Source organism: Pristiophorus japonicus, chromosome 13 (genome assembly GCF_044704955.1).
Source record: "Pristiophorus japonicus isolate sPriJap1 chromosome 13, sPriJap1.hap1, whole genome shotgun sequence".
Lineage (NCBI taxonomy): Eukaryota > Metazoa > Chordata > Chondrichthyes > Pristiophoridae > Pristiophorus > Pristiophorus japonicus.
Genome location: NC_091989.1, coordinates 21,497,127 through 21,520,535, shown reverse-complemented (window position 1 = coordinate 21,520,535; position 23,409 = coordinate 21,497,127). Strand labels below are relative to the sequence as shown.

Here is a 23,409-nt window from a genome sequence, read left to right as displayed (position 1 = left end):
AAATTGATGGGATTGAAGGCCGATAAATCCCCAGGGCCTGATGGACTGCATCCCAGAGTACTTAAGGAGGTGGCCTTGAAAATAGTGGATGCATTGACAGTCATTTTCCAACATTCCATTGACCCTGGATCAGTTCCTATGGAGTGGAGGGTAGCCAATGTAACCCCACTTTTTAAAAAAGGAGGGAGGGAGAGAGATAACATGGAATTATAGACCGGTCAGCCTGACATCGGTAGTGGGTAAAATGATGGAATCAATTATTAAGGATGTCAAAGCAGTGCATTTGGAAAGAGGTGACATGATAGGTCCAAGTCAGCATGGATTTGTGAAAGGGAAATCATGCTTGACAAATCTTCTGGAAACTTCCTCAAAAAATTCCAGTAGAGTGGACAAGGGAGAACCAGTTGATGTGGTATATTTGGACTTTCAGAAGGCTTTCGACAAGGTCCCACACAAGAGATTGATGTGCAAAGTTAAAGCACATGGGATTGGGGTAGTGTGCTGACATGGATTGAGAACTGGTTGTCAGACAGGAAGCAAAGAGTAGGAGTAAATGGGGACTTTTCAGAATGGCAGGCAGTGACTAGTGGGGTACCGCAAGGTTCTGTGCTGGGGCCCCAGCTGTTTACACTGTACATTAATGATTTAGACGAGGGGATTAAATGTAGTATCTCCAAATTTGCGGATGACACTAAGTTGGGTGGCAGTGTGAGCTGCAAGGAGGATTCTATGAGGCTGCAGAGCGACTTGGATAGGTTAGGTGAGTGGCCAAATGCATGGCAGATGAAGTATAATGTGGATAAATGTGAGGTTATCCACTTTGATGGTAAAAACAGAGAGACAGACTATTATCTGAATGGTGACAGATTAGGAAAAGGGGAGGTGCAAAGAGACCTGGGTGTCATGGTACATCAGTCATTGAAGGTTGGCATGCAGGTACAGCAGGCGGTTAAGAAAGCAAATGGCATGTTGGCCTTCATAGCGAGGGGATTTGAGTACAGGGGCAGGGAGGTGTTGCTACAGTTGTACAGGGCCTTGGTGAGGCCACACCTGGAGTATTGTGTACAGTTTTGGTCTCCTAACCTGAGGAAGGACATTCTTGCTATTGAGGGAGTGCAGCGAAGGTTCACTAGACTGATTCCCGGGATGGTGGGACTGACCTATCAAGAAAGACTGGATCAACTGGGCTTGTATTCACTGGAGTTCAGAAGAATGAAAGGGGACCTCATAGAAACGTTTAAAATTCTGATGGGGTTAGACAGGTTAGATGCAGGAAGCATGTTCCTAATGTTGGGGAAGTCCAGAACCAGGGGACACAGTCTAAGGATAAGGGGTAAGCCATTTAGGACTGAGATGCGGAGGAACTTCTTCACCCAGAGAGTGGTGAACCTGTGGAATTCTCTACCACAGAAAGTTGTTGAGGCCAATTCACTAAATATATTCAAAAAGGAGTTGGATGAAGTCCTTACTACTCGGGGGATCAAGGGGTATGGCGAGAAAGCAGGAATGGGGTACTGAAGTTGCATGTTCAGCCATGAACTCATTGAATGGCGGTGCAGGCTAGAAGGGCCGAATGGCCTACTCCTGCACCTATTTTCTATGTTTCTATTATTCACAGCATGATGCTTGATACATATGTGTCTACACATTGTACCTGGTTCTTATTGTGCTAAGATGGCACACAATAGCAGTTGTGCCACCAGCACAGTTAGTAGATACACTGTCCATTGTGCTACTAAGCTATAAGGACCACATGCTCAATCGCTGGTCTGTGCTGTGTTGGCTGATCTCAGCTGGGATGGTAATAGGGAATCTACAATTAGCTTCGATGTCTCTGAGCTAGAGAGAAGAAATCCAATGTGTTTTCACTCCCGGTCACTGTTCCCGCTAAGGTGTGAACATCTGTTCAGTAATCTGAACAGGTCCTGCTGCGCAGGCCGCTCAGCAGATTTTACACTGTAAACACTGCGCAGGGACAGAAATTTAAAGATCCTGCACATTAAAAGAAATGGGCTGCACAGAACAAAGCACAGCTTACAGGAAACATTGCTCCTGATCGTTTTACATAAGAACATAAGAAATAGGAGCAGGAATAGGCCATTCGACCCCTCGAGCCTGCTCTGCCATTCAATGAAATCTTCGACCTCAACTCCACTTTCCTGCACTATCCCACTATCCTCTATCTTGAATCTACTCAAAGACTGAGCCTCCACAGCCCTTCAGGTAGAGAATGCCAAAGATTCACCATCCTCTGAGTGAAGTTTCTCCTCATCTCAGTCCTAAATGGCTGACCCCTTTTTCTGAGATTGTGACCCCTGGTTCTAGGCTCCCCAGCCAGGGGAAACATTCTCCCTGCATCTACGCTGTCAAGCCCTGTAAAAATTTTGGATGTTTCATTCTTCAAAACTCTAGAGAATATAGGCCTAGTCTGCTCAATCTCTCTTCATAGGACAATCCCCCCCTGCCCCCCCCCCCCATCCCAGAAATCAGTCTGGTGAACCTTTGTTGCACTCTAGTTTTCTAGTAAAGCCCTGCTGAAAATTGCACTTGGATGAGGGTAGGATGTGGTTTGACTATAACCACTTCCACTATTAAATATCCTACTGGCACTCACAGTCAGTACTCATATGTGAAGAACGGTTACTGGGTTGAGGGCTTAAGAGGGCTACCAGCAACTGTACCCCAGCATGAGTTGGTATCTTAGGTTGTGAATGGGGAAGAAGACATAAAATAAGAGTTTTCCTTTCTAGGTTTCATTTATTTTTGCAGTACTTTATGCAACACTTGTGTTGTGGGCTGTTTGTTGTAGCTGGAGAAAATATTGATTGTTGAAACTGGTTAAGTATTTACTTCAGACACTGGATATTGCAGTCACAGCTCTGTTCTTATTTTCCAGGCTAGACAGTTAAGGGCTTCCTGAGTGTAACTGATACCCATGTGTTTTGTGCCAATAGCTAAATAATGAAAGGTCCTCTGCCCCAGACTACAGAAGGAAGTACTCTTCTAGTGTTGCCGTTTACAGCAATGTAGCAGGAGGAGCTGCTAGAAACCACGAGGCTGTAATTCCTGTGGCTGTTAACTGGCAGTTGAATGAAAGCTGCTTCCCCAGGTGCTGACTCTTGCTAAAGTACAGTTCTGTAAGCAATGGCAGCCCTCCAGTACTTCACCCATTCTTTGTGTGAGGCTCGGTGATGAACAGGCTATTTGATCATGGGAGGAGGAGGGGAAGGGATTGTAACCGAGCCCAATCCTGTTCTTGCCCGATGTCAACGAACACACTTGTCTAAATAGTATTCGGGGACCCTGGCCAATTTCTTCCCCATTCCTGTAACCAAAGTGGCACTGAGGCATCTGGTTGCGATCAGGTAAGTTTGGTGCCAAGTCACATTTGTTATACCTGTATTTTCACTGTTTGTGCAAACTGTGGAAATGAACATTTCCTTTGTTGTCCTCAGGCACTGGCAATGATAGAGCTGTACAATGCCCCAGAGGGACGGTACAAACAAGACGTCTACTTGCTTCCTAAGAAGATGGGTAAGTCCCAGAAAGTGTTCACACATTTGCTGCACTCCATGCTGTTAAAGTGGCTCAACAGTTCTAGGGTGGTGAGAATGTGGAACTCGCTACCACAGGGAGTAGTTGAGGCAAATAGTACAGATGCATGTGAGGAGAGGCTAGATAAGTGTATGAGGGAGAAGGAAATAGAGGGTTATGCTGATAGTTAGATGAGGAAAGACTGGAGGAGGTTCAAGTGAAGCATAAATGCCGGCATGGACTGGTTGGGTCGAATGGCCTGTTTCTATGCCATATATCCTGAATAATCCTATGAATCCAAAAATTCCATAGCTTTGAGTGACTTGTATATTAAAATAATCTGATGAAAGAGAATCAAGAAAAAGTGAACTCCATATAGCCAAGAAATAATATGTTTGTGAAATCTCTACGTGCTATGCAGAGGTCTGCCACTCTTGCCTTGGAGTCAGAAGGTTGTCGGTTCAAGTCCCACTCCAGAGAATTGAGCACAAAAATCTAGGCTGACGCTCCAGTGCAGTACTGAGGGAGTGCTGCATTGTCGGAGGTGCCGTCTTTCGGATGAGACATTAAAACTGAGGCCCCATCTGCTCTCTCTTGGGTGGATGTAAAATATCCCATGGCACTATTTTGAAGAAGAGCAGGGGAGTTATTCCTGGTGTCCTGGTCAATATTTATCCCTCAATCAACATAACAAAAACAGATTATCCGGCCGTTATCAAATTGCAGTTTGTGGGAGCTTGCTGACCGCAAATTGGCTGTCGCGTTTCCTACATTACAACAATAACTACGCTCCAAAATTACTTAATTGCCTGAAGAGCGCTTTGAGGCTTGCGGTGGTCATGAAAGGCGCTATATAAGTGCAAGTCTTTCTTTCCTCCTTTCATTCAATTTATTGGCCCCAAGCAAAATAAATCCCTTTTTAGTTCTCCGTACATTGCGCCCCAGGTAGGAGAGTGGGGAGGGGGTGCCTGGTCACCAGCTTCTGCTGCTCTGTAACTGCCCATTGATTGTGCAAGAGCAGAATGAGATGGATTCTCTTACTTTATTTATTCATCCTTATTTGGAAATTGCTTGACACACACACACACGCACACACCAGAGACGAGGCTAATATCAGGAGCTTGTCCGCTGAGATTTGTCACTCGTTATTCCACAGGTCAACCACAACCATTCAATATTTGATCTCTATGGGTCAGTTGGCAGTTGAGTAACTTTGGACTGAACTGTTACTGGGCTGCTGTCCCTCGAAGTTATTAAAACATTTCAAACTTATTTTGATTTTAAGAAAAAGTTATTTTTCAAAATGTTCCATTCTATTTGTTTTATGGGATTGCTGCTGCTAAATGTATGGTTTACTCGTGTTTTTCAGATGAATATGTAGCAAGTCTTCACTTGCCCACATTCGACGCACATCTCACAGAACTCTCGGACGAGCAGGCAAAATACCTGGGTTTGAACAAGAACGGGCCTTTCAAGCCAAACTATTACCGGTAAGAGGCAAAAAAACCCAGTGCAAACTACAATTTTTCGGGTATGGCAAGTTCAACTATTGATGGGCGGCTTGAATTTAATGGTGGGGCGAGGGATTGTCTGGAAATTCTGACTCGAGCTGCGGTTGAAACAAGTTGTTTATAAAGTCATTGAGAGAAACTGGAAATGCACAACACCTGAAAGAAACAAAGACGGTTAAGTTTCAGATCTGATGGCGGGTAACAAGTGTAACCTGTTTGTGAGGTGATTATGCCATGTATTTTCTGATTATAAATTATATACACAATGGCGACAAAATTTGCTGACATTTTTTTGCATTTATCAAGGTGTGAAATGGCTCATTTGTGCACCTGAGCCAGCATCAAACACTCTATGGCCAGATAGATAGCACAGGTTAGATTGAGAGTAAAGTTCCCTCTACACTATAAAGCACAACCTGGTCAGATACAGCATGGGTCTTGCACAGAGTACGTCTCCTGCAGTGCTCCAGCAAGCACCTCCAGGTCATACACAGCTTGAGTTTGTTGCAGAGGAACACTAGTTTTAGACTACCTGATGAAATGTTCTGAAATCCAGTACAACTACACCATTGAAACTGAATAGGGCAGAGTTGTTGGAGAAAACAAAATGAGAAAGAATGGGGAAAGGAAAGATTCAGTCTGTAACTCCAGAAGATCTGCAAAGATTAAAATTGGGGTGAAGAACTTTGTGTAGGGCTGACTCCTCTCTTCCACATTGCAGTAAGGACAGCAACTGAGTAAAGCATTACTGATGCATTGTTTATTGTCTTAGGTATTAAATGCAAAACCACAAGCAACAAAGAGGAGGAGGAGCCTTTCATCACTACTGCACAGGATCAAAACCTCCGATTTAGAGCTGGCCTTGATTAAGTAGTTTTAGGTATTTAGTCATTTATTTATTTAAATAGAATGTGTATAATCCCAGCAGACGGTTTTTACCGCACTAGAAGATGAAAAAGGTGTTTCTGTTTAATGTGATTTTTTTTTCTTCTATTGCTGTAGTGTTTTAAAATAAATAAATAGTAACATCTTAGCTGTTAACCGTGGAAAAGAAACAATGGAAACAAAGAATCAAACCGTCGGCTGTTTTTAAAAGTTTTAAGGTGCACATATTCCAGTCTTTTTTTTGTTTTTTTTAATTTGTATTTTGTTGAGTAAAAAGGTAAAGTAAAGAAATGGTTAAATACTTCACATTTAGAATATCATTATGGAATTCCTCAAGATTTTTTTAAAGACAAAACCTAGCAGTATGAACCTGGAGCACTCGCAAACTATAACTCGTGTCATTTATGTTCTGTTTTTTGAAATATTTTTTAAAAATCAGGTCTAGCAGACTAGGTGTGTGCCTGGTCGGGTAGCATAGCACTTAAAATTCCTTCTTTACGGCGCTGCTGTTCTTGGCTCAAGTCCCTGGTACTGTTTGACACTTGGCCTTGCCTCTTGCGTGCATGAGCTGCTTCTGCCCTCAGCTGGGGCACGAGCTTTGAGTCGGTGGAGCGTGTGAAGCTGAGAACAGTTTGCGGGACGAATGAGGTCACCGGATGTTGCACAGGTAAATCTGCAAACCTTTCACCCACCTTTATTTCTCCTTTGGTTTTTAAGTGAACTGTATGATTATTCTGTGACTGGATTCAACATGCAAGTAGAATAAAGTTGCATTTTGGCTCGGCAGTTCTTAAATGGAGATGGGGAATTATCGGCTGTTTTAAAAGGAAAACTTGCATTTGTTTGGGTTTATATTGTGGAACACCAGGAAATGGTGTTTTATGCCAGCGTGTATTTGATCTAACTTATTCCTACCCCCTCCCCCCCCCCCCCCCCCCGCAACCCCACACATACTTCAGAACCTTCAAATGGTACTAACTGTTACAAACTGTTAGCTGATGGCTAGGGCTTGTGATTTGTCCTCTCTCTCAAACCAGCATTTTCACTGATTTTGGGACTTCCATGCAAGTTGTAATGCAGCAAGTCCCCTGTCCGGGCAATAAATGGAGTAATGTTGCAGGATTTATCACTGGTTAGAATCAGATTTTAACAGCACCAATGAAGGTTGTTTGGCCCATTGCGTCTGTGCCAGCTCTCTGATCGAGCTATGCACATTGCCCCATTCCCGTGCCCGTTTAACGTTTTTCTTTTTTATACTCTGTGACAAATCACGTGCCCTATCAATGACTACCAGTCTAATTATTTGTCAGAAATATGTATCAATATAAGTTAAGCAAGTGCTGTTTTATTTAAAACATGTTACCACATCTGTTTTGGAATTCCAACAAATATCTTGACCCTATGCATTTCTGCAAGCTGCTATATTTGTTTTTTCCCCACAAACTGATGGTTGTATGCAAATCTATCAGTTTTAGTGGTTTATGATTTTGAATTTTTATTGTGGGGAAGGGGTGACAGGGAATGTAATAATTATTATTATATGTAACAAATAAAAGTTTGAGGAAAAAAGGACACCAGCAACCTGCTTCAGAGAGCAGAAGAATCAACTTTTAAAAGAAAATAAATCACCTGTTTACCTGCACAAACTGAGTTTTAAAATTGAGGTAACTATTTTAAGTACTGTATTAATGGTCAAGTATTATAATAGATGAGCAATAATGAATCTGTAATCAAAAACCCAAATAAAGTGTTGATAAACTTAAAGTGTTTTCTACCAGTACTTTTTCCAGTTGCACTTCATTCATTTTCCAATGAGCCATATTTTGTTCTCCAAAAACATTTCACTTTTCTTTCCTCCTCGTCATCCCTCCCTGTGTCTGTCAGACGGACCAACCCATGGACACCTCCTTCGGAGTACAGTCTCTGGCCTACCCACCAGAAGTGCAGTGCAGGGGGCAGCTTTCTCTATCCCCAGCAGTGACCTGCTGCGGCTTTCCAAACTCTTCAAGAGCAAGTCTGATGAGGCGTGAATTAAAGATTTAAAGCTCCAATGAGGCTTCAGTTCATGACCTACGATTGATAGGACAGATTTGAGTAGAGGGCCTGAAAATTTCAAAAATCAAAACCAGACACGAAGAGGCTGAATCTTTCCAAATTTTCACTTGGCCTTTAAGTCCAAAATTCCTGTGCTCACACCCTATCCCCCTCTAATTCCCACTTTCCTTTTACCCCTGTCCTCACCAACCTTCATTGATTCCTCATTTTCCCACCTGCAATGCATTGATTTCAGAACCTTTGTCCTTGTTTACAAATCTCTCTATGTCCTTGCCTTTCCCACCTCTGCAACATCCTCCAACCCTAAATGCAAATGTCCTTTACTCTTCCAACTCTGGCTTCCTTTGCAACCCTATCCACTCCACCTTCATTGGCAAAGCCTTTACCCATTTTGGCCCACATTCTTGCATGCTGCCTTTAAAATCCCTCTGCCTTGCTTCCTCTCCTTTCCAAAAGCCTCCTCAAAACCTACCTCCTTGACCATGCATGTTTTCATTGTCTTACAATGTGTACACACTGCTGACTTGCACTAATTTCCAATTAAGAGTAACCATCAGCTTGTGATCCCTTTGCCATCTTTACCTTTTGACTCCTGCCAAGTAGAAACAGGAGGAGACAAGTTAATTCATGGCACACCTGATGGCCAAATGCAGAGGCCCAGGAAAGGTATACAATAGAAAAGAAGCTTGAGAACAAGTTTAAAAATATCAATCCTACAGCTCTGAAGTGCTTTGTCTTTTATTAACCTTTTCAAGAACTTTAAACTTTTTTTTTCCTTGTAACAACATTGGCCTATCAATTCAGTAGAAAACCTAATTGGCTACCGATTCAACCTGTGTGGAGATTGACTGGGAGATGATCTTTCCGGTTCAAAGCCACAACTCACTGTAGAATTGTAGCTGATGAAAGTAGAAATTTTGAACGGCAGTTTGTTTGTTGTTTGAATCACACAACTAAACTCTTTCAGGGGGCTTCAGGCTCCCATCATGATGCTGATGGGCACTGTCGATACTAGCTCTTCCCGCTTGGGAGTTACAATCTAGGAGTGAAATCTCTGGGGACCTTGACAATCCCAGGAATTTGAAAGAGTGCACTGAGGCTGCCCCAATATGGCGAGTGGGAAAGCGGATGGATAATAAATGAGCGCGGGCCTGCTTATTTCATCTCCGATTCAGCCTTGAGGGATGGGGGAAACGAGTCCGTTCAGAGCCTTTTGGTGCTGGGTGGAAAGACCTGAGCAGATCCAGATGGTGCCAGAAGTCTCGTGGCAAGGTACCACACTGAGTGAGTGGGCGCAGCATTAGCATCAGGGCAAGATCGCAGACAGTTCAGTTAGGACCACATGGAGATGGCTGTATTCAGGAAACCCATTTTTCCCCATAAATATCTTGGTATTTACGGTACTGGCCAATGGTGGCAGACCCAATGACCTGTTCGGACAAGTAGCGGATTTGACAATATCGGACACAGCCATCTGCCACTGAATTGACTTCTTTAAAGCAGTGCTTGCATAAAACATTTTTAAAATGGAGAACTTGCATTTATATGGCGCCTTTCACGACCGTGGGAAGTTCCAAAGAACTTTATAGCCAATGAAGTACTTTTGAAGTGTAGTCACTTGTAATGTAGGGCAATTAGCATACAGCTACCTCCCATGAACTCCAATGTGATAGTGACCAGATAATCTGTTTTTAGTGATGTTGGTTGAGGGATAAATATTGGCCAGGACACTTGGGAAGAACCCCTGCTCTTCAAAATAGTGCCATGGGATCTTTACATCGACCCGAGAGGGCAGATCTGGTTTAATGTCTCATCCAAATTACAGCACCTCCTAAGTGCATCAATAATTCTGGTGGTTGACAAAGAAATTGGGGTCTGGTTTGAAAAATATTCTTGGAAAAAAATTTGAAGAAAGAACATTTCAGTGAAATGTTGACCAGCCTTTGGTAGGTTACTGATCTGTGCAACCCCAGGAAAAATAACGTAGAAGATTTACCACGTGCCAGCCACAAATATTTTCCGATCTGTAAGAAAATAAATTAACTGGCCCTCTTGCAGGCATGCTGGATGGGTTATCATAAAACATTTTAATGGGAGATCGTCCTTTATATGACTTTCTCAGGAGGATGAGTCTAGCGATGTGTGAAAGGCTCACTTTCGAAGGTAGACCATTGTGACAGCCATGGGCATTGTGAGCTGTTCATGATGCTTTCCTCACATCAGAAGACCATTAGCACTAAAATCTCTCTTGTTCCGAGGCTGCCATGAATTAGCATTGTAAAAGTATAAAATATGTTGAGGGGTAGCTAACACACAAATACATGTACAGATTACAACTTCGAAGTTGTGACAACTCCCCACACACTCCACTTTATATACACTCCACTTCCTCCATCCTCTCCATCATTCATTATCTGCTCCCTCCACTCTTTGCACCTGTCTGAATTTATCTGATGAGTAGCCCAGTAAGTCAGATAAGCAAAGTATCAGGTTTGAACCCCACTCTGTGCTGAATTTGCTGATTCATATCACACCAGAACCACAAGTGTCCTTGGCACCCCTGGATTTCGAAGGGTAAATGGCTGATGGCTGTCCAGTGGGGAGGCAGAAATAGTGTGGACGATTTTGAAAAAGGGTCTTCAGACCTGAAATGTCGACGGACTCCTGTTTCTACACAGATGCTGCCTGACCCGAGTGTTTCCAGCTTATTTTTCAGTTTTTGTTTGCAGATTTCCAGCAGATGCATCATTTTGCTTTTTGTATAGGCAGTCTCTTGGAATCAAGGAAGACTTGCTTCCACTCTTAAAATGAGTCCTTAGGTGGCTGAACAATCCAATATGAGAACCACAGTCTGTCACAGGTGGGACAGATAATCATTGAGGGAAAGGGTGGGTGGGACAGGTTTGTCGCACGCTCTTTCCGCTGCCTGCGCTTGACTTCTGCATGCTCTCGGCGGTGAGACGCGAGGTGCTCAGCGCCCTCCCGGGTGCACTTTCTCCACTTAGGGCGGTCTTTGGCCAGGGACTCCCAGGTGTCAATGGGAATGTTACGCTTTTTCAGGGAGGTTTTGAGGGTGTCCCTGTGACGTTTCCTCTGCCCACCTTTGGCTCGTTTGCCGCGAAGGATTTCGGAGTACAGCGCTTGCTTTGGGAGTCTCGTGTCTGGCATGCAAACGATGTGGCCTGCCCAGCAGAGCTGATCGAGTGTGGTCAGTGCTTCAATGCTGGGGATGTTGGCCTGGTCGTGGACGCTAATGTTGGTGCGTCTGTCCTTCCAGGGGATTTGTAGGATCTTGCAGAGGCATCGTTGGTGGTATTTTTCCAGTGACTTGAGGTGACTACTGTACATGCTGAGATATACTGTAAATATTGCCAGCTGACGCCTGAAAGGAACCCGATGTGTCGAACGAAAGTGCCGCAGTAACCTTGGCCTGGAACAATCCATAACAGTAAATCATGAAACGCACCATCATATGACACCTTGACAACTACACTGCCAATCACCGTTATGAGTTCTTTAGTGTACATACGCAACTTGCCATTGACTGGACTCAGCTTAGGCTTCACAGCCTTAGTATCCCACAGCTTGTCGAATGTTCTCTGGCTTATTATTGATTGACTCGCACCCGTGTCCAATTCCATCGGTACCGGCACACGGTTAAGTTTCACATTAATCATTATCGGTTGGCTCTTTGTTAGGAACGAATACAGACCATACACTTCCTCCTCTGGTATCTCGGGTTTCATATCCGGATCCGCACTATACTGGTCATCATCTTCTATGTGGTGTGTCGCAGCATGCTTGCTCAGTTGCGGACACATGCGCCAGAGATGCCCCCGTCTCAAACAGCCTTTACAAATGTACTGTTTAAATTGACACTGATGAGGCCGATGATTGCCCCCACAACGCCAACACGATGAAATTGGATTCATTCCATTGGTGGATTTTGAGCAGCCACAGGTTTCGCATACGCAGTCGAGTAGGCTCTGCCAAACGACGATACAATCTTGTTTACATTACTTGCCGAGTTCCAATTTTCCGATGATATCTGCTTTAAGTGTTTGTCCGTCGTCATGCATGCCTGGGCATTCGTGATGGCCTTGCTCAAGTCCAGCGTTTCCGCCGCCAGTAGCTTATGCAGGATCACCTCGTGGTTGATGCCGATTACGAAGAAGTCCCACAGCAGGTCTCCCAACGCATTTTTGAACTTACACGGTCCAGCTAGGCTTCTTAGGTCGGCAACGAATTCCGACACATCCTGGCCCTCAGAACGAACGTGCTTGTAGAATCGATATCGTGAGATGGTGATGCCACCTTCTAGTTTGAGATGGTCACGTACCAGAGCACACAATTCCTCATAGTCCTTGTCTGTTGGACTTGCAGGCGAGAGAAGATTCTGAGAGTCCATAGATTTTCGAACCGTGAGGAAGACCGCCCTGCGCCTAACTGCATCAGTGGGTTTCTCCATTTTGTTTGCCACTGGTCCAGGCGAGCTACAAAATCTGACCCGTCCTCTCCCTCCTCTCCAGAATTCCAATTGTGCTCATTTTTGCATGCGAAGGTTCTTAAGTTACCTCGTCGCCAAATGTTATGTATCTAATAACTCGATAGACTGAATACTGTAAATTAAAACCGGTACAAACCTGGCTCTGCTTTATTAGGGCCCAAAGTGATTGCATTACATGATGGCTTGCCTTTTATACCTGGGCTGCGCACCCGTGCGTACAGCCCAAAGACCTCCGACAGTCGCGCCACCTGATGGCTAGTAACCCCAAGCATACATACATGACCACCTGTAGCACCTCTGTTGTAGTAGTGTGCTTGTTTGGCAAGGTTCTTTTCTTTGTTGATGTTGATGTCCTATACGATTCTTAGTTTGAGTAGTTCATTTGCGATTGGTATATTTGTCTTTGTACGGAAACCAAGTAAATGTTATGCTGCCGAACTATCAAGGCCTTCAGTTGCTGTGTTTGCCAGATGAGAAGGTTCATGTGGAAATCACCACAGTCTATCTTTGTCGTCTTGATTAAACACTTTGCAAGCTTAACCGCGTTCTCAACCTTTCTGTTGCTTTATGGATATTCTGGTAAGCTTGTTGTGTGATCGAATCCATATTTTGTGGCAAAGTTTGTGAACTGTTGTCAGTTGAAAGGAGGTTCATTGTCGAATTGAATCATGTCTGAAATACCGTGGTTGGAGAAGTGTTTCTTGAGGTATTTGATAACACTGGCATCTTTTTTTCCATGCAAATTGTCTATCTCGAAATAGTCCGAGTGGTAGTTCACTGCATTAGTAATCTTGGCCATCGAGTGTGAATATGTCACAACCAATCTTTTCCCACGGCCTCTGAGGGAGGTCATGGCTCTTTTAGTTGGCTTGATTGATAGGTGTTACATGTTTCACACTTTAATGTCTTTTAGTCACTGTTCAGTCCTGGCCAGTAAACAGATTCTCTGGCATGTCGAAGAGTGCTCTCGACACCAGTGTGAGCAGCATGAAGTCGCTGACAAATGTCGGATCTCAGGATTTTTGGTATGACACAGCGATAGCCTTTGAAGACGATGCCATCCTGTGTTGTGAGGTCGTCACGAACTTTGAAGTATGCATGTGTTTCAGGCGGGCATTCATGTCATTTAGAAACAAAGACATTTACAGCAGAGAAGGAGGCCATTTCAGCCCATCGTATCTGCGCCGGGCGACAAAGGTTACATACAAACCCATGAACAATGACAGAAAGGCAAAGAGTACCCAGCCCAACCAGTCCGCCCACACCACTGCAGCACCCCTTATACTAAAAACATAGACTCCGCTCCAACCGGAGCCATGTGATCTCCTGGGAGAGGCAAAAACCAGATTAAAAACCCAGGCCAATTTAGGGAGGAAAAAATCTGGGAAAATTTCTCTCCGACCCATCCAGGCGATCGAAAGTAGTCCAGATCACCCTGGCCGTATTCTATTCCCTGCAGTACTTGCCATTATATCTGCTCCGTCCAACAAAAGATCATCCCGTCTAATCCCAATTACCAGCTCTAGGTCCATAACCCTGCAGGCTGCTGCACATTAAGTGCCCATCCAATCATCTCTTAAAAGTAGTGAGGGTTTCTGCATCCACCACTCTTCCAGGCAGCGAGTTCCAGATCCCCACAACCCTCTAAACCTTCCACCAACCACCTTAAAACTATGCCCCCTTGTAATGGCCCCCTCCACCAATGGAAATAGACCCTTACAATCCACTATGTCCAGGCCCCTCAATATTTTGTACACCTCGATGAGGTCTCCTCTCAACCTCCTCTGTTCCAATGAGAACAAACCCAGCCTATCTGTCCTCATAAACTAAAATTCTCCATTCCAGGCAGCATCCTAGTAAATCTCCTCTGCACCCTCTTTAGTGCAATCACGTCCTTCCTATAATACGGTGACCAGAACTGCACGCAGTACTCCAGCTGTGACCTAACCAAAGTATTATACAATTTAAGCATAACCTCCCTGCTCTTATATTCTATGCCTTGGCCAATAAAGGCAAGCATTCCGTATGCCGCCTTAACCACCTTATCCACCTGGCCTGCTACTTTCAGGGATCTGTGGACAAGCACTCCAAGGTCCCTTTGTTCATCTACACTATTAAGTGGCCTACCGCTTAATGTGTATACCCTTTCCTTATTAGCCCTCCCAAAGTGCATCACCTCACATTTCACTAAATTAAATTCTATTTGCCACTGCTCTGCCCACCTGACCAGTAGATTGATATCCTCCTGCAGCCCATGACTTTCTTCTTCATTATCAACCACACATTTTAATGTCGTCTGCAAACTTCTTAATCATACTCCCTATATTCAAATCTAAATCATTGATATATATCACAAAAAGCAAGGGACCCAGTACTGAGCCCTGCGGAATCCCACTGGAAACATTCTTCCAGTCACACAAACATCCATCAATCATTACCCTTTGCTTCCTATCTCCAAGCCAATTTTCGATCCAGCTTGCCACTTTGCCCTGGATCCCACGGGCTTTAACCTTCATGACCTGTCCACCATGCAGGACCTTATCAAAAGCCTTGCTAAAGTCCATATATACTACATCGTACGCACTACCCTCATCGACCCTCTTGGTTACCTCCTCAAAAAATTCAATCAGCTTAGTCAAACACAATCTTCCCTTAACAAATCCGTGCTGACTGTTCCTAATTAATCCTTGCCTATCCAAATGCAGATTTATCCTGTCTTTCAGGATTTTTTCCAATTTTCCCACCCCTGACTTTAGGCTGACAGGCCTGTAATTACTCAGCCTATCCCTTTTTCCCTTCTTAATCAAGAGTACTACAATCCTACAATCTCCCGGCGCAATTCCCATATCCAGAGAGGACTGGAAAATGATGGTCAAGGCCTCTGTTATTTCCTCTTTTACTTCGCTCAACAACCTGGGATGCATTTCATCCGGGCCTGGGGACTTATCTACTTTCAAAGGTGCTAAACCCCTTAATACTTCCTCTCACTATATTTATTTCATCCAGAATATCACACACCTCCTCTATAGCATTACCTCTTTCCTTTGTGAAAACAGATGCAAAGTATTCGTTAAGAACCCTAAGAATCTTCCACTTCCACACAAAGATTACCCTCATGGTCTCTAATAGGCCCTACCCTTTCTTCAGTTACCTTCTCACTCTTAATATATTTATAGAACATCTTGGGGTTTTCCTTAATTTTATTGGCCAAGAATTTCTCCTGCTCTCTCTTAGCATTCCTAGTATCCTTTTTAATTTTGCCTCTTAACTTTCTATATTCCTCAAAAGATTCTAAAGTATTTAGCCGTTGATATGTGACACAAGCACCCCTTTTTTTCTTAATCCTCCCCTGTAAGTGCCTAGACATCCTGGGGGCTCTAGAATTATTTTTCCCAGCCTTTTTCTTTAAGGGCACATGTTTGGCCTAAACCTTTCGGATCTCCTCCTTGAATGCCTCCCACTGTGCCAATACTGGCTGTTTCCAGTCCACTATGGCCTGATCACTCCTTAACTTAGCAAAATTAGCTTTTTCCCAATTCAAAACTTTTATTCCAGGCCTATTCTTGTCCTTATCCATAACCAACTTGAATCATGGTCTCGGCACCCAAATGCTCTCCCACTAATACCCCTTCAACCTGCCCAGCTTCATTCCCCAAAACTAAATCCAAGACCACCCCCTCTCGTGTTGGGCTTGCTACATACTGACGAAAATGCATTCAAGAGAACTTTTTTTAAAGAATTCCGCACCCTCTATACCCTTCACACTAAATTTGTCCCAATCAATATTTGGATAGTTAAAATCCCCTACTATTACTACCCTATGGTTTTTAGATTTCACAGCAATTTGTCTACATATTTGCTCCTCTATCTCCCTCCCACTGTGTGGGGGTCTGTAATACACTCCCAGCAGTGTGATTGCCCCATTTTTTATTTTTCAATTTGACCCATATGGCCTCAGTTGATGACCCCTCTAATGTATCATCCCTCCTCACCGCTGTAATAGTTTCTTTAATCAGTACCACAACCCTCCACCCCTTTTTATCCCCCTCTATCTTGTCTAAAAATCCTGTAGCCAGGAATATTGATCTGCCAAACCTGCCCCTCTTTCAGCCATGTCTCTGTAATGACTATAATGTCATACTCCCAAGTGTCTACCTGTGCTCTTAGCTCATCCACCTTATTCGCTATACTCCTTGCATTAAAGTATATACCATTTAGCACAAGAAGACCTCCTTGCTTACTACATACTAAGCCCTGTTTCCTCTGACTTACAGATTCGCTTTCTAGATTCTTACTATCCAACTTCTGCGTTACTTCCTTCCCTTTTGAATTCGTTCTCGGGTTCCCATTCCCCTGCCAAGCTAGTTTAAACTCTCCCCAATAGCACCAGCAAAATTCCCCCGGAGGATATTGGTCCCGGCACTGTTGAGGTGCAACCAGTCTGATTTGTACAGGTCCCATCTCCCCCAGAAGCGGTCCCAATGCCTCAAGAATTTAAAGCCCTCCCTCCTACACCAATTTTCCAGCCATGTGTTCATCCTCTCTATCCTTCTATTCTTATACTCATTAGCACATGGCACCGGTAGTAACCCGGAGATTACTAACTTTGAGGTCCTACCCTTTACTTTTCTTCCTGTAGGACCTCATCCCTCATGTTACCTATGTCGGTCCTGATTATGGACCATGACCTCTAGCTGTTTACCCCCCCTCCCCCCAGGATGCCTTGCGTCTGCTCTTTGACATCCTTGACCCTGGCAACAGGGAGGCACATCTATGACTGCAGAAACGTCTGTCTGTTCCCCTAACTATAGAAACCCCTATCACTAGGGCTTTTTTGTTCTTGATCCCTCCCCTCCGCTGTGCAGCTGAGCCTCCCGTGGTGCCTTGGAATTGGCTCTGGCTGCACTCCCCAGAGGCACCATCATCTTTACCGATACTCAGAATTGAATATTGGTTCGAAAGCAAGATGGACCCACAGGGGGACTCCTACGCTGCCTGCCTAGCACACTTACTACGTCTGGTGGTCACCCACTTCCCCTCCCCCTGCACACCTTTAAGCTGCAGGGTGACCACCTCCTGAAACGTGCTATCCACGTAATTCTCAGCCTCGCCAATGCATCTTACTGACTCCACCCGCTGCTCCAGGTCCGAAACACTGAGCTCGAGCAGTTGAAGCTGGAGACATTCCTGCACACAAGGTTGTCTAGACTCCGCGAAGCATCCAGGACTTCCCACATGCCGCAGGATGTGCACTCAACGGGGCTGAGTTGCGCTGCCATCCCTCTAGTTAAAAATCTACTTAAAAAGCAATAGAGAAAAGAGAGCTACTCACCAACTCACCACACCGACCTCTGTGGCCTCCTGAACTCACCGACCTCTGTGGCCTCTCGGCCTCCGAACTCCTGACCTTTCGACCTCCAAACTCCCGACCTACTCGCTGACCTCTTGAACTCTGACTCTCCTGCTCTCATCGCGGACTCTCCCGCTCTCGTAGCGGACCACTCAATTGCTCCAAGCGACCGCCAGCGATCTCAGTGGTGGTGTGCCTTCGACCAACTTCAAAAACAGGTTTGGGCAGACGCCCTCTCACGCGCAATCCTCCCTTCCTCCGACCACGTCCTGGTCATCCCGTTGTGATTTGTTGTATGCATAGTTGTAGTGTGGAGTCGCTTGCAGTTGCATGTTGTATGTTAGTCAGTCCTTATTTGGAGAGTGGGAGAAAGTTCAGCACGTGAATGCATTCCGCTGCAATTTCATTTGGTGATCGCTCCACGATTTTGAGTTGTGCGCGTGAGAGGGCGTCTGCTAGGTATATTTCTTTTCCTGGTTGATATTTTATTTCAACGTCATATTGGATGAGCTGAAAGAGCGACCTTCTGTTTCCTGATTACATCACCGGCACGCATGATCCTAGGTACACTTCCGCACATGGTGCGCCCCTGGGATCCATGGGCCACTGCGCTGCCCTCTACTATGCAGTGTTTGTCAGCAACTTCTCGAAGGAGAGTCTCCATCAGGTAAAACTGCATTCCGTTCGGTTGCTGGTGGCATAATACTTAATTACGCCATTGACCATAAAATCCAGGCCAATATTCACCCTGGAAAGGGGCGAGGGGCCTACCCACCTGAAACAGCCATAAACCTACTTAAAAATGCGAAACAGGATTCTACGCTGATTGTACAACCCGGGTGCAAAATTCAGATACAAATGGGCAGAGCTTGCACCATGCAGGCTCCATCCAGTGACGCAGGCACTGAGCAATCTAAATAGTGGACATTAAACACAGCCCAAAGCCAAATTTGGGCTGAGGTGATGGTGGAAAGTTGGAACAGAAGTAGGCCATTCATCCCTTGAGCCTCTTCTGCCATTCAATTAGATTATGGCTGATCTGTATCTTATCTTCATCTGAATGCCTTGGTTCTGTAAACCTTCAGACCCTTGACTAACAAAAGTCTATTAATCTCAGTTTTGAAATTAGCAATTGAGCCCCTGCCTCAACAGCTTTTTACATAAAAGCATAAGAAATAGGAGCAGGAGTCGGCCATTGGCTCCTCGAGCCTGCTTCGCCATTTAATAAGATCATGGCTGATTTGATCATGGACTCAGCTCCACTTCCCTTCCCGCTGCCCATAAACCTTTATTCCCTTATCGCTCAAAGATCTGACTATCTCTGCCTTAAATATATTCCATGACCCAGCCTCCACTGCTCCCTGGGGAAGAGAATTCCACAGATTTACAACCCTCAGAGAAGAAATTCCTCCTCATCTCAGTTTTAAATGGGCGGTCTCTTATTCTGAAATTACACCTCCGACTTTTAGTTTCCCCTATGAATCGAAATATCCTCTCTGCATCCACCTTGTCGAGCCCCCTCGTTATACATGTTTCGATAAAATCACACCTCATTCTTCTGAACTCTAATGAATATAGGCTCAACCTATCTTCAGCCAAACCCCTCATCACCGGAATCAACCTAGTGAACCTTCTCTGAAGAGCCTCCAATGCAAGAATATGGAGACTAAAACTGTACACAGTACTCCAGGTGTGGCCACACCAATACCCTGTACAGTTGTAGCAGGACTTCTCTGCTTTTATACTCCATCTCCCTTGCCATTCCATTCCATTTACCTTCCTGATTACTTGCTGTACCTGCATACTAACTTTTTGTGTTTCATGCACAAGGACCCCCAGGTCCCTCTTTACTGCAGCACTTTGCAATTTTTCTCCATTTAAATTATAATTTGCTTTTCTATTTTTCTGCCAAAGTGGACAACCTCACATTTTTCAACATTATACTCCAACTGCCAAATTTTTGCCCACTCACTTAGCCTGTCTAAATCCCTTTGCAGATTTCTTGTGCCCTCCTCACAATTTGCTTTCCCACCCATCTTTGTATCATCAACAATCTTGGCTACATTACACTCGGTCCCTTCATCCAAGTCATTATTATTGATTGTAAATAGTTGAGGCCCCAGCACCAATCCCTGCGGCACCCCACTAGTTACTGTTTGCCAATTGGAAGATGACGCATTTATCCCGACTCTCTGTTTATTGTTAGTTAGCCAATCCTCTATCCATGCTAATATATTACGCCCATCCCCATGAGCTTTTATCTTGTGCAGTAACCTTTTATGTGGGCACCTTATCGAATGCCTTCTGGAAATCCAAATGCATCACATCCACTGGTTTCCCCTTATCCACCCTGCTTGTTACATCCTCAAAGAACTCCAAAAAATTTGTCCGACATGATTTCCCTTTAATAAAACCATGTTCATTCTGTTTAGAAACATAGAAAATAGGTGCAGGAGTAGGCCATTCGGCCCTTCGAGCCTGATCAACCATTCAATATGATCATGGCTGATCATGCAACTTCAGTACCCCATTCCTGCTTTTGCTCCATACCCCTTGATCCCTTTAGCCGTAAGGGCCACATCTAACTCCCTTTTGAATATATCTAACGAACTGGCCTCAACAACTTTCTGTGGTAGGGAATTCCACAGGTTCACAATTCTTTGAGTGAAGTTTCTCATCATCTCGGTCCTAAATGGCTTATCCCTTATCCTTAGACTGTGACCCCTGGTTCTGGACTTCCCCCAACATCGGGAACATTCTTCTTGCATCTAACCTGTCCAATCCTGTCAGAATTTTATGTTTCTATGAGATCCCCTCTCATTCTTCTAAATTCCAGTGAATATAAGCCTAGTCGGTCCAGTCTTTCTTCACATGTCAGTCCTGCCATCATGGGAATCTCTGGTGTACCTTCGCTGCACTCCCTCAATAGCAAGAATGTCCTTCCTCAGATTAGGAGACCAAAACTGTACACAATATTCAAGTTGTGGCCTCACCAAGGCCCTGTACAACTGCAGTAAGACCTCCCTGCTCCTATACTCAAATCCTCTCGCTATGAAGGCCAACATGCCATTTGCCGCCTTCACTACCTGCTGTATCTGCATGCCTACTTTCAATGACTCATGTACCATGACACCCAGGTCTCGTTGCACCTCCCCTTTTCCTAATCTGTCACCATTCAGATAATATTATACCTTCCTGTTTTTGCCAACAAAGTGGATAACCTCACATTTATCTACATTATACAGCATCTGCCATGCATTTGCCCACTCACCTAACCTGTCTAAGTCATCCTGCAGCCTCTAAGCATCCTCCTCACAGCTTACACTACCATCCAGCTTAGTATCATCTGCAAACTTGGAGATATTACCTTCAATTCCTTCGTCTAAATCATTAATATGTATTGTAAATAGCTGAGGTCCCAGCACTGAACCTTGCAGTACCCCACTAATCACTGCCTGACATTCTGAAAAGGACCCGTTTAGTCCCACTCTTTGCTTCCTGTCTGCCAACCAATTTTCTATGCACGTCAATACATAACCCCCAATACCATGTGCTTTAATTTTGCACACTAATCTCTTGTGTGGGACCTTGTCAAAAGCCTTTTGAAAGTCCAAATATACCACATCCACTGGTTCTCTCTTGTCCACTCTACTAGTTACATCCTCAAAAAATTCTAAAAGATTTGTCAAGCATGATTTCCTTTTCATAAATCCATGCTGACTTGGACCGATCCTGTCACTGCTTTCCAAATGTGCTGCTATTACATCTTTAATAATTGATTCCAACATTTTCCCCACCACCAATTTCAGGCTAACCGGTCTATAATTCCCTGTTTTCTCTCTCCCTTTTTTAAAAAGTGTGGTTACATTAGCTACTCGCCAATCCTTAGGAACTGATCCAGAATCTATAGAATGTTGGAAAATGACCACAAATGCATCCACTATTTCTAGGGCCACTTCCTTAAGTACTCTGGGATGCAGAATATCACGCCCATGGGATTTATCGGCCTTCAATCCCATCAATTTCCCTAACACAATTTCCTGACTAATAAGGATTTCCTTCAGTTCATCCTTCTCGCTAGACCCTCGGTCCCCTAGTATTTCTGGAAGATTATTTGTGTCTTCCTTAGTGAAGACAGAACCAAAGTTTTTGTTCCATTGGTCTGCCATTTCTTTGTTCCCCATTATAAATTCACCTGATTCTGACTGCAAGGGACCTACATTTGTCTTCACTAATCTTTTTCTCTTCACATATCTATAGAAGCTTTTGCAGTCAGTTTTTATGTTCCCTGCAAGCTTACACTCGTACTCCATTTTCCCCCTCCTAATTAAACCCCTGAATTCTAAATTTCTCCCACTCCTCAGGTTTACTGCTTTTTCTGGCCAATTTATATGCCTCTTGGATTTAACACTATCCCTAATTTCCCTTGTTAGCCACGGTTGAGCCACCTTCCCCGTTTTATTTTTCCCGCCAGACAGGGATGTACAATTGTTGAAGTTCATCCATGTGATCTTTAAATGTCTGCCATTGGCTATCCACCGTCAACCCTTGAAGTATCATTCGCCAGTCTATCTTAGCCAATTCACGTTTCATACCATCGAAATTACTTTTCTTTAACTTCAAGACCCTACTCTCTGAATTAACTGTGTCACTCCATCTTAATAAAGAATTCTACCATATTATAGTAACTCTTCCCCAAGGGGCCCCGCACGACCAGATTGCTAATTAATCCTCTCTCGTTACACAAGACCCAGTCGAGGATGGCCTGCTCTCTAGGTGGTTCCTCGACATATTGGTCTAGAAAACCATCCCTAGTACACTCCAGGAAATCCTCCTCCACCATATTGCTACCAGTTTGGTTAGCCCAATCTATATGTAGATTAAAGTCACCCATGATAACTGCTGTACCCTTATTGCATGCATCCCTAATTTCCTGTTTGATGCCATCCCCAATCTCACTACTACTGTTTGGTGGTCTGTACATAACTCCCACTAACGTTTTCTGCCCTTTGGTGTTCCGCAGCTCTACCTATACAGATTCCACATCATCCAAGCTAATGTCCTTCCTTACTATTGCGTTGATATATCTTTAACCAGCAACGCTACCCCACCTCCTTTTCCTTTCTGTCTATCCTACCTGAATAGTGAATACCCCTAGATGTTGAGTTCCCAGCCTTGGTCACCCTGGAACCATGTCTCCGTAATCCCAATTACATCATATCCATTAACAGCTATCTGTGCAGTTAATTCATCCACTTTAGTACGAATGCTCCTCGCATTGAGACACAGAGCCTTCAGGCTTGTTTTTTTTAAACTCTGTCCTTTTAGAATTATGTTGTAATGTGGCCCTTTTTGATTTTTGCCTTTGATTTCTCTGCTCTCCACTTTTCCTTATCTCCTTTCTACTTTTTACTACTGCCCCCATTTTACTTCCCTCTGTCTCCCTGCATAGATACCCACCCCCTGCCATATTCATTTAAACCATCCCTAACAGCACCAACAAAAACTTCCCCTTGGACATTGGTTCCGGTCCTGCCTAGGTGCAGACCGTCCGGTTTGTACTAGTC

At 44.3% G+C, this 23,409-nt stretch overlaps 2 protein-coding genes across 16 annotated transcripts in view; both read left to right on the top strand.

Annotated features, from left to right (window-relative positions):
• The window catches only part of LOC139278448 (putative adenosylhomocysteinase 3), a 91,086-nt gene extending 83,392 nt beyond the window's left edge, over nucleotides 1–7,694 (top strand). For 10 of the 15 annotated variants that reach the window (XM_070897226.1, XM_070897228.1, XM_070897224.1 and 7 more), the window contains 3 exons: nucleotides 3,456–3,534; nucleotides 4,904–5,024; nucleotides 5,818–7,694. In XM_070897226.1, coding sequence (XP_070753327.1) covers nucleotides 3,456–3,534; nucleotides 4,904–5,024; nucleotides 5,818–5,824 — 207 coding nt within the window. In that variant the 3' untranslated portion in view covers nucleotides 5,825–7,694. Of the gene's footprint in view, nucleotides 1–3,455; nucleotides 3,535–4,903; nucleotides 5,029–5,817 lie in introns of those variants that run through there. The other 5 variants (XM_070897234.1, XM_070897236.1, XM_070897233.1 and 2 more) reach the window with 1 other exon arrangement.
• strip2 (striatin interacting protein 2) overlaps nucleotides 5,838–23,409 on the top strand; it is a 99,162-nt gene continuing 81,590 nt past the window's right edge. The window contains exon 1 of the mRNA XM_070897222.1: nucleotides 5,838–5,925. The gene's annotated coding sequence lies outside the window, so the exon portion shown is untranslated. The remainder of the gene's footprint in view (nucleotides 5,926–23,409) is intronic.